Here is a 12,413-nt window from a genome sequence, read left to right on the forward strand (position 1 = left end):
ATTTGTGTCTACAGTAGGTGTAAATGGGTCTAGGTGATTTAAAAAATTACCAACACTGGTGTTAAAGTAGACTGCAGTGGCCCCCTGAAACCTTTAATAACATAACCTTGATTATTACAATAGGCACAAGAGTCTCTTTCAAGTTTCTTCCTTTTCTTATACACAATAGTGGCCATGTGCTTCTGAACATTGGCAGAAATACTAACATATAAATGTTTAAACATATGGAAGGAAAGATGCCTAACAAATGGATTGTCCAATAATTTAATTTCCTACCTTAACACTTGCAATTTTCAAAGTTTCAGTTAGAAGTTGAAGAACCTGTAACCCAGTATTGTTGTGCACTGACTAAATCAGGATATATTTTGTCAGTAGGTTAAACCAAGGGGAACTTGTTTTAACTCACAACATTTGGCTAAATAAAGGTTTTCAAGCTCAAATGATTTACATTTAGGAAATTTCTTTTCTAAATCGTAATGTAAGACTTACAGTTTGGTAAGGATGTAATGGTCATTCTTTCATCTGTTGCCACACCACCGTCAGTTGAATTGGAAAAAGGATTCTGCCCATCATTGATCAAAAAATTGCTTACATAGTGGAAATGCTCAAAATTATCACTGTCGGCTACCAACGTACTATTCTCAGAAGAAGAAAACCCATCTGATTCCTCTGTGAAATGTAGCAACTGGTTGGAACCGCATCCACCAAAACAATTCTGTGTTTGTTTTAAAATCAGCTTGGGCTTTCCTAATAACCTCTTCCATAGTCTGAGATAACAAATGCAACTCATCAGGTACTCTGTAAGTATTTAAGTTCATAATAGGGTCCCCTTTAGATGAAATCCCTTACTGGGAAAAAGATGTCTGCTGTGATGCAATGAATCCACACACACCATCCTGTTAAAGATGAGTATCATCTCCTTTTTTTAAAAAAACAATCTATTTTGTTTACTGAGTGTTCTCTTATAAATTGATAAGTAAAGTTGAAAGGACCCCCCCCTCCGAGTTATACTTCTCTATTTGTATTTTAGTTTACAAATTATGGACTGCTGCAGCATATTTTAGTGGTTTTCCAGTTGTTTGTTCACAGTCAATTGATCATAACTATCTGTTCATTCTTTTACGGTGTTGATATCTCGGTACATCAGATATTATTTTATCTGCTCTACTGTGAAAATTCCTCCTTAAGAATTTATTTTTTTCCAGGTTAACATTGTTGTCAGAAGTTCTGAGATGTCATGTGACATGGGGAAAGGGAAGAGGCAATTTTAATATTTTTATTTTCTCCAAGTTAGTCCAACCTCAATGGTAAGTTATTTGAAGATCAGTGGTGAGGAAGCAAAGCCTCACATTAGGTGCTGTAAAGGGGTAAAGCCCCAGTGCCGAATAATGAGTTTAACTTTGGGGTGATATTTTGTGATGCAAGTTTGTGCTTGTGTTTCTGGGATTTTTCTGTGCTGTTGATGTATTAGTTGCAATGTTCTGAGGACAACTTTTGTAGTGTTAAAGCTATCATAGAATGTTTAGTAATGGCTGCATTCAAAGTATTTTACTGTAATGGGAAAATGTAAACATGAGTGCCATTTATCCTGCAGTAGGTTATGTTACTGTATTACCTCTTGTACTAAATGGCCAGTGATTTCACACTGCACCGTCTAATTCTAGAGTCATAGTTTTTATCCAGCCAGTCAACGAAATAAGCACCTTCCTTTTATTTCCACTTTTGTTTTTTCAGCACACCCTGCCTAGAGACAGATTTTGAAGTGTGATACACTGAGATCATTTGGAAATAGAAGTAAGGCTCCTGGTTCTATTCCTGCAGTCCCCCCACCACCACCATTATTATATCTACAAGAAGCACTAGAATGAAATCAAGTCAGTAAAACTCGGTGAAAGGTAAACACTTCTTGCCCCACATACAGTAATCTGTGCCTTCTGAAAAAAATGCAACCTGGAGTAGGCATTTATTACTCTTGTAAATGCATGCAGTCTGGTTTATACCATAGTTTATCAACTATGATCCTGTCCTTAACATGACAGACTGTAGAGGGGACATCTGAATGTCATTCTCTTTCATGGTTATTATTCTGCACATTCATTTCCTCATAATGATTATTTTCTCCTGACCAAGGCAAAAAGAGCCTTCTTTTCAGAAGCCAACTTGAGTATTGAATCCCTGTCAGTGATTTGGAACAGAGTAAGTTAAATCCTCCTCTGCTAAGTCAGATCATAAACAAGTGATGATCTTTCCCCTGTAGTCTTTTCATATCTTCCTGAAAATATATGACAAAAAATAAGAGTCATTCACTCCACCGTCTGAATCATTTCCACCATCCAAAAGCAGTTAACTCTTATCATGTCTGTGCCCATCGGCCATTTTTAATCACAAGGGATTCCATACATATCTAAGAATAGAAACTCCTCACACAGTTTTAGGTGCCTTTGAAAACTAGCTGCTCATCTTTGGAATAGAAACAAGGATCATGTGAATATGAGGAATATCTACTAAGTCTGAGCTTGTGGCACCCTAGAGTATTACCTTTATTTTGAGATGCAGCAACCTTAGGAAATGTACATAGAATGAGCATATAGATTATAGACCCTCACACACTTGTAGGAGGTCAAGGAAGGTGAAACCCCCTGCCAAAATACTTTATATCATTTATCATTTCTTAACTAGGCTGACACCCAGGTCTAAGGACTCTTCGTGCAACCTGGTCTACAAGGGCAAAAATAATCAGAAAACAATGAGCAAAGAATGATGACATAAACACAGTTAAATTACATATTTTTGTTCTGACAAAAAATAAAACACTGTAATAAAGCTTTTTACAATCAAAGACACGAATGCATGTTATTGTTGGCAGACTTGCTTTCTCCAGTTGTTGTTTTAGAATTCTTACAAAGGAATTTAAATTATTGTACATCTGATAACATCTGGTAACAAATTCCAGACAACTGGAGTAACTTTTGAGAAGGATATTTGAGTATATTTAAGGGTGGACAACGGCTGCAAGTTGCCCAAATGGAATCCTTAACTCTGGGACCTGTGTGGAAGAGTCTGTCAATTGCTGTGTGGTCCACCGCTGAACAAACTCAAAACAAACTCTAAAAGTCCAAGAGTCCAAAGCTTTTTTCAAATACAGATATATTCCTGAAACAGTAATGGTTTAGCAATTTAATCAATTTAATTCATCACTGACTTCATCAGAACCAAAATGTAACAGGAAAAACAGACAAAAAACTATAAATATACTCCTGCAAGAATTAATTAAACAATTAATTAAGTTAATTAAGTTAATTGAATACCCAGCCCTTCCAAAGCCCATTAAACAGTTAATCTCCCTTGCTGGCAAGCCCTTCATTTAAAAACACAACAAATGTAAATATAAAAAATTGAAAACACAAAATGTAATTCCATATAACTTCAAGGGTGGTCAACAAATTTTGTACGTGAACAATCATGCAGAAAAAGTTATGCTGCTTCTGAGCTTTACATTAATGGCATTACAGCAAATTTCGTGATTTACTGCATTTTTTGACAGATGCACTTATTATTTATAACTAGAATTCACAGTAGCAGATCTCACATTTCTTAGAGAGAGCAGCCAAAGATTCCTGTTTTATTCTGCTGAGAGTAAGTACAAAATGATATCCGAACAGATTGTTTGGCAGAGCTCCAGTCTGACTATTCAATCTTTTGAATAGTCGACAACTTGTATGATAATTATGTAGTACATGATTGGGTGTACCTTGACATATGATCGCCTGCACCCTTGTTAGAGTATAGGTGTAATGTCGCAAGAGTTGTTGCACATGAGTGGGTGTATCCTGACACATGCATAACTACATCCTTCTTGCAGTATGTTTATAACATAGCAATTGCTGTTCTACATCATTGGGTGTACTCTGGCACATGCATAACTACACCTTTGTTCATAGGATCATTGGATCATAGGATTATAGGAGGTTACTAGGCTAGGAGGTCATTTCAAGTCTAGCCATTTCATCCCAATATAATATCAATGATACCCAATTCAGTATCCAGGATTGTATTTAGTAATGACTGGGCACTATTCCCAGTAAGAATTTATGGTGCCCCATCCACTCATCCAGGTTCCTTTTGAACAGTGTCACGGGGTGCTCTGCTTCACATGAATTGGCAGTATTCCAAAGATGTGTCAGTCAATGGGAGATAAATCTGTCCCTCCATCATGTCATATTCAAGTCCCAGGTCATATATAGGTCCTAGGAATGGATGGTTCTAGTCCCATTCGATTTACTGCTGGGCAACAAATTCATTAGGTTTTGGTCGGTGATTGCTCTGTAAGCCAGGCATAAGTCTCCCCTAAGAGTCTATACGATACTGAGTATAGTGACAGGGACTTTAGTCCATCTGTGTAATGCACGTGCTGGAGTCCCTTGATCTTCTTTGTTAGAAACTTCTGAGGTCTCTCCAATTGCTGCAGGTGCTTTGTACGTTTTGTACATGCCAAAAGGGGCATTATACTCAATTATGGGTCTGATTAGTAATGAGTATAGAGGGGTTATAACATCCTTTGCTTTACAGGTGATGCCTTTGCTTATCAAGTGTGCTGTGTATAAAGCCTTCCTTACTACAGTAGACACATGGTGGTCAAAGTTAAGGTCACATTCTACTTGTGATCCTAGATCCCTTACCAGTTCATAGGCACACAGGGTATTGTTGTTAATTTGACAGTGTGAATGGACATTGTTTTTACCGAAGGGATTGATGATGCATTTCTTTGTATTTAGTTTGAAACCGTGACTAAGATGCTAGTCATTGGTCTGCATAAGACCCTCCTGAAGTATACTGATATCATTTGGGGATTCGATAATTACACACAGTTTGCAGTCATCTGCAAACTTGGTCAGCCACAGCCCTTTAGTTGTGGCCTGAAGTATATACCAAACAGTAGGGGGCCCAACACTGATTCCTTGTAGCACCCTGCTGGTGACAGGTCTGCTGGTAGATGTGGAGTCACCCACTTTGATAGTATGTGACTGGTTTGTGAGACAGTCGGCAGCCCACCTTACAACAAAGGGATTTACATTCAGTTTGCTAAGTTTATCAGTAATCCTGAGTGTGGGATTGTGTCGAAGGCCTTGGCCAAGTCAAGGTATGCTGTGTGCAGAGATTTGCCCTCATCAATGGCCCTGGTCACATTTCTAAAGAAATTCACCAAGTTTAACAGGCAGGATCTGCCCTTGATGAAGCTGAATTGGGTCGGATCCAGGGTTTGATGGCTGTCTTTGTCTTTATTTATGAGGACCATAATGATATGCTCCATGGCCTTACAGATGAGGGTGGTCAGACCTATGGGTCTATAATTCCCCTGGTCTGTTGGTAAGCCACCTTTGTAGAGGGGAATAACTGTTGCTGTTCTCCATTCCACAGGAACATAGTCTGTGGTTAGGCTGTGATTGAATAGGGTACTTAATGGTGATGCTAGTTCATGTTTTAGTTTATTTAGAAGACAGTCTGGAATGCCATCTGGCCCCATAGAGGCTGTGTTTTTTGCCTTAGACAAGGCTTTACTGACCTGCTCTTTAGATATGTAGGGTGGGGGGAAGTTGGGGGCAAGATTTGGGATAAGTCTGGAGAGGAAAAGGGAGTGAAATTTTTGCCAAATCTGTCTGCCAGCAGGTTTGTTATCCTGCAGGATCAGTGTGTGTGATACCGTTAGTCACTTGTTCGGCACATACTTGGGTCCTACCTTTTAGGCTGTGTACATAACTGTAAAAGGCCTTATGGTTATCCTTAATTGTGATTGCTAAGTTTTTCCACAGTTACCCTTAGAGGATTTGACATCTTATTTGCCTGTTGAGGCTGAGGAGGGTGCCTTTCCATTGTTGGGGCCTCACCTTAGTTTTCTTAGACAGCAACTTTTTGCATTTGCTGTAAAGTTTGTTGTAATAAGTGTGTAATATACCAAGTGCTGTTGTACATGATTGAGAATTCCCTGTCACATGCATAACTACACCCTTGTTGGAGCATGTGTGTAATACAGCAAGTACTATTGTACATAATTGGGTGTACCCTGACACATGCATAACTGTATCCTTGTTGAAGTATGTGTGTAACATAGCAAATGTTTTTCAACAGCATTGGGTGTACACTGACATATGCATAAGTACACCTTTGTTGTAGTAGGTGTGTAATGTAACAAGTGCTATAGTATATGATTGACTGTACCCTGTCATATGCATAACTACACCCTTGTTGGAGTATGTGTGTAATATAGCAAGTGCTATTGTACACAATTGGACATAACCTGGCATATACATGGCTATTTACTTGTTGCAATAAATGTTTAATGCATCAAGTGTTGGTGTACATGGTCAGGTGTACCTTGACATATGTATAACTACACCCTGGTTACAGTATGTTTGTAATGTACCAGGTGATATTGTACATGATTGGGTGTAAATACATCCTTGTTGCAGTATTTTTGCTGTTGTACATTATCAGATGTGCTCTGACACATGCATAACTACACCTTTGTTGGAGTATGTGTGTAATGTAACAAGTGCTGTTGTACACAACTGGGTGTACTGTGACACATACCTAACTTCAGCTTTGTTGCAGCATGCTTATAATTTAGTAAGTGCTGTTATATATAGATGCATGCATTACCCCACAGGATGCCCTCACAGTATGCTCAATCTCTGTGTTAATGCATGCATCCATAGCCTTGCAGGTGGTCTTTCTTATTTTAAATAACTTGGTAATTATGTTCTTTAAAAGAACTCAATGTGCCATGGGTACATATAGAGCATGAAATCCTGAAGACCATTTAGAAGTCTAGCTAGCGTACGCCAAGAATAAGTGGATGAGTTGGGCTACCCAGTCGAGGAGTGACTTGTTACATACCCCAGAGTGAATTTAAAATTTCCCATCCAATTGTCCAGAGTTGTATTTATTGCAGTCTATGTGTTCATTGCTTGACATGTAGAGGAAGCTTATTCCATAAGTAAGAGATTCAGCGGGTTAAAGAATTTATCACACTAGCATATTTTGTTTATCCATCAGTGAAAGTGAAGATCAAGGTTGTTGGTGGGGATGTTCACATTAGACCACACAGTAACATTGCAATATGTTGAGTATGCTGATAACACTTTGAAAATGAGAAAAAAAAATAACCTTGTTATAATGAAATTCATACATATGAATTTTGTTATTAGTGAGGCTGAAAATACAACAAAGATGGCAGAGCCATAGACCTGCATCTGAAGCCTACTGACAGCTTTGAAAGCTATAACTCACTTCTCACAAAGAGCCACAGTGTAACAGAATGAAGTGTCAAACAGCTTTCAAAGTTGTTAACAAGAGGTGCAGTTTCCTTATGGCCAACATTTGTGTGCAAGAGGGAAGGTGTGGTAACTTTTAGTGTTAGATACTTCATCATCCTACCAAATGTTCCTAAAATATTTTTACAACTTTTTTTTTTAACTTGTAGCACATTGGGACAGCTAAAACCGTTCATGTAGTACAAAGAATTATGATACACTCACATATCATAATTTTGTTTATTTATTTTATCTTTTGTTAAATTGATAAGTGAAATGGAACAAGGATAATTTTCAGGCACAACCATCACCTTGGCCATAAAGGTAGTAAATCTTTGATAGGGAGATAGGTTAGATTGGGCTCCCACTTCATGTAATCTGGCCAGTGTTGATCTCTGATGAGGTATAAAGTCATAAACTTGCATAGGCAAGACTTACCAACTGGTAACTTATTCAAAAGAAGTTGGCATAATGGTTAAGATGTTTACCTCACAGACAAAAGGTGCAGAGTTTGATACTTACACAGGGATAATTGGCTCATCTTAGAATGACCCCAAGGGCAGTTAGCCTAGTACTAAACGTTTAACCTATGAAATGTGCAATCATTTGTATGGTAATATAATGGTACATTTCAATCACTAATGTAGATAGATTAGTAACATTGCATGAATTCTGGTATCATAATAAAACAGACAATTACAGAGAATAATGACATTAATACAGTAAGATGTTTAGTTAATGAGTTCAAGAAATTTACCACTTGACCTTCACTACACTGTGGGATTAAGGACCCCAAAACACACAAAAAATCCACCCATGATGCTTGCCTTGTTAATGGCTCCTCTTGGTCACTCCTTGCCTACCATTGATATGAACTGGCAATTTATTTCAGGATGAGAATCACAGGCAGTGGGTGATAAACAAAACAAATAAATACTGATATGTGTACAATTTGCTAGTATGTGCCTTTTTTGTTTGAAAATACAGTTTTAAAACAAAGTAATAAAATCTTTTTTTGGATTGTCACAAGTTTTTCAACTGAACCTTTATTCAATAATCATTATTTTAGTGTTTAGAATGAAGTACTGTTTTATACTAGCAGTGCATGTTTCCTAACCTGTTAATCCAAGGACTGAGCCATTTTATAACTGCCTTTGTAACAGAGATATTGCTGCCAGAAACTGCTTGCTTACCTGTAGTGGAGCTGGGCGTGTTGCTAAAATTGGAGATTTTGGGATGGCTCGTGATATATACAGGTAAGGTAAGATACGATATATTATGTTTGGTTTTCTTTCTATCTAGAGTATTTAAGTACTAAATGTAATATATAGCTTTTTTGTGTATTTCTTAGCCTAGTTTTTTTTTTATTTATCTATTCATCATATTTCTTACGTTATGTTTATTTGTCTGTTGACTGGGTATGTCAATTGATCCGAGGACCTTTTTCACCCACACAACTAAAATATTGCCTTAAACCTTGTAAATAATCCATAGGTACTTTGTTTTTTTTTTTTTTGTTTTTTTTTGTTTTTGTTTTTTTTTCTTGTTTTTCATTGTTCGTGTAATTTTTATATAATTTATAATGATAAAATGAAAGAGCTGGAAAGTTTAGTTCTTTACTTACATATATTCAAGCTACATTTAGAGCATTAGTTTTCTTCTATTTTCTTAAAACATAATCATGGATAATGTTTTAGTTACTAATGAATGAAATCCATGTTTTTGTGAGCATTTTTTTTTTAATTAATTTCTGATTAAATGGTCATTCTACAGTTATTATATTTTATCCAAAAATGAACAGAATAAAAATGCATTGAAAATACAGAACAGAGACTAAAACAGCCATTGTAGGTCAGGATCATTGATAACAATTCTGAAGGGTTTAGCATGGAGTTCTGTACTGGGACCAAGTGTTTCACCATTATTTGCTGATGATGTAAAATTATCCATATGTATTACATATATGTGAGATGGAATTACGATACAGACCTTTATCATTAATTTAGGGACCTGGGCCAGGAATGGTGGCCTTAAACAGAACTTGGACAAGACTGAATATTTGATTTTTGGTACAGTTAAGCATAGCACAGAGTGTTTAATGGAAAGGAATATACAAGTGAGGGTTCTCAGGGATTATAGTAATAAAGCTGTTATAACAGATGAGTATTTAATGGAAAGGAATATACAAGTAAGGGTTCTCGGGGATTATAATAATACAGCTGTTATAACAGATGAAGAGTATTTAATGGAAAGGAATATACAAGTAAGGGTTGTCCTGGATTATAGTAATACAGCTGTTATAACAGATGAAGGTCGATCTCTTTTCAAACAAAAAAATTACAAATGTGCAGAAGCCATCTTGTTAGAGACCCTGCAGTGCTGCTCCGTTTCTGTGTAACTGTGGGCAGACCTGTTACAGAGTATGATCAAAGCATGTGGTAATCAAATGTAAAACAATGTGCTAGCTGAAAGCCTGAGAGTCCAGCACAACATTAAGTTTACAGAAGAAACTTTAGTTGTGGTGGGAATGTACCTGGACACTAGGAGAAACAGGTCTCTGAGGTAGAATATTAAGGGGAGAGGAGACATTACTAAATTTAAAGCCTTTGGAGTGCAGTCTTGTTTAAATGTGAAGGGCAGAGAAGACCAGATTACAACCTGAGGACAAGAGGTAAGAAAAAGTATACTAGCCTTAGAATTAGCACCACTTAGAACAGAAATAAGAAATAGGTATCTAAATGGATGCATATAATATCTTACCAGAAAATATCACATTGGCCAAAAGTTTGGAAATTTATCTAGGCTCAGATTAGTCATGTAGATGGCAGATAGGTGATATGACTATGATTAGACATGAACATATGAAACTGTAACCTAAGCTCTTCTCTTATCATTTTGTTAAATATTGTTGAGTAATTGATGTGTTTTAAACATTTTGTAAAAATATCCTATTTATACTGGCATCCAAATAGTCTTTGTTAGACATTTACCAACTTTTTTCCGGAAAAAGGGGAAAATAGAGGTCTTAACCATAATGCTTTCAAAATCAGAAACCCATAATTTTAAGAATTAAACCAAACAGCAAATATTTTCAAATGAACTGAAAAATACTGAGAAAATGGCATATTTTGTGACTTGACAGTAAAGCAGACATTTCATAGATGTCCGTGATGTTCCAAGTAGAATTTAACTACTACCTAATAATGTAAACAGGGTAATTTTGTAATTTAGGAGGTATTCGGAAACAAATAATGCATTGTATTAAGCAAAGCAGCATAGTAAGTAGCAATGGGGAGGGGATTATTCAGAGCTGCACATTGTATGTGTTAGTGGAAAATCGCATGAAATGCATAACATGCAAATGATGGCATAATGGAAATATGCTAATGAGACTCATTGCTTATGCAGATGATGTAATCAAAAATGGTGGTGTGGTTTAGAAATGTATAAAACTAGTGTAATGAGCAAAAGTGATAGACTGTTCTGAACACCATCATTTTGTGGTGTACAGATGTTTCACTAACGCTAAAAATGCTTGAAGTAACATCTGTTATGGCTGGTTAACATTTTTTAGTGTCTGTCTTGGGAGCCAGTGTCCACAATATTGAACATAATTTCTCTTCACATCTCAGAAGAGTCTCCATTGATTGACATGACACTACCTCCACAATCAGTGGCCACGTTATGGGCAAGCATCAAACAGGAGTCAGTAGACATGTGTCATCCTCACTTGGAGTATTGGAGAATGAATAAACTGCCTGTTACACCAGACACAAAGGCTTGACTAGGAATAACTGCCATTGCTACAGGAGCCATTCATCATCTTACAAGGGGAACATTAGGAGTTTCACAGGAAATGACCTTCAAAGTGTGCACCAGTTCTTTGACATGATACTGCAACATGTGGAGGTGGACATTTGGTTTCAGTTCACAGCAGAGATTACAACTGTGATTACATTCTGTGACATGGCTTGTTTCCCTGATGTCTTGGGAGGTCCTTGATTGCATCTACATTTCCATCAAGGTTCGACTTACCCCACATGGTTTCTGGTATAGTAACATTCCACTTTATCAACTGCCAGTGTATGTGCAGTGCCTGAGGTATTACAGACAGTGTGTCTGTCCACCAGGCACTTCCCATCAGTCCCACATTTGAAACATGGTAGGCCTACATCAGTGTTTTATTTTGGTAGTCTTACATATTGCTAACTTTACAGTCCATGATAATCTGATCCATTGAATATGGGTAACAAACATTTATTATAGTGTCCACTACTCCTCTACTGAAAATGGACATATATCCAGCTAGACTAGCCCGGTCAACAAATGTAAAATAAAATAAAATAAATAAAATAAATTTGGTGTTGCAGGTAATCCAGGATTTGTCCTGAAACTGTGACTACTAACCACAATCCATAGCCCCTAGAACTTAGCAGAGATGGTGTATAACACAGCACTGTCACAGAAAGTTAGTAGCACTGAATGTATGTTGAGACTGCAGAAGGCCCACTTCTAATGATTGATTACATCTGGTAGTGCACTGAATTGTGCTTCAGAGACCTACAGCAAGATATTTGTGGTCTGCATCATACCACACAACATGGTGCTGTGAAAACTGTTACATTATTGGGAGACTGTAGCATTGCTTGCCACACCTGTGGCAGCAGTGGGGGGGGGTGTATGGGGAGGAATCCTCAAAGAAACTATAAGCAGTGGTATCTCATGTGAGCACTGGCAGAAACATGGCTCTGGTGACAACTATGGGTCATAACATGGAAACCAGAATAAAACTGATGTGTGCACTAACATGCCCAGGCAATGCATTTTAAGTACATTGACTGGTCAGAGTGTGTTTCAGACATTACCATCATGACACATGCCAGAAGAGTGGGTAGGGGCCAGTCATCCCCACCTCCACAGTTGGGTAGGACACAGTGACAGAATCAGCAATGCTAGTGTAGATGATGGGATCATGGGTGGCATGTGCAAGTTTAATTGTGGCTGGGTGTGGCCCTGTGTGTCATGTCTGGATGCATCCTTTCCAAGAGATTGCAAACTACATTGGGTTCATGTGAGACAACCCTGCTGTGTTCCCCCACTGTG

General features: G+C 37.5%; 1 protein-coding gene across 1 annotated transcript in view; it reads left to right on the forward strand.

Annotated features, from left to right (window-relative positions):
* Positions 1–12,413, forward strand: part of LTK (leukocyte receptor tyrosine kinase) — a 1,073,506-nt gene that overhangs the window by 696,553 nt on the left and 364,540 nt on the right. The window contains exon 14 of the mRNA XM_044073449.1: positions 8,474–8,566. Within this exon, the coding sequence (XP_043929384.1) occupies positions 8,474–8,566 (93 nt within the window). The remainder of the gene's footprint in view (positions 1–8,473; positions 8,567–12,413) is intronic.

The sequence above is a fragment of the Protopterus annectens genome, chromosome 6.part0 (genome assembly GCF_019279795.1).
Source record: "Protopterus annectens isolate FY-2018-M chromosome 6.part0, PAN1.0, whole genome shotgun sequence".
In the NCBI taxonomy this organism is placed as follows: Eukaryota; Metazoa; Chordata; order Ceratodontiformes; family Protopteridae; genus Protopterus; species Protopterus annectens.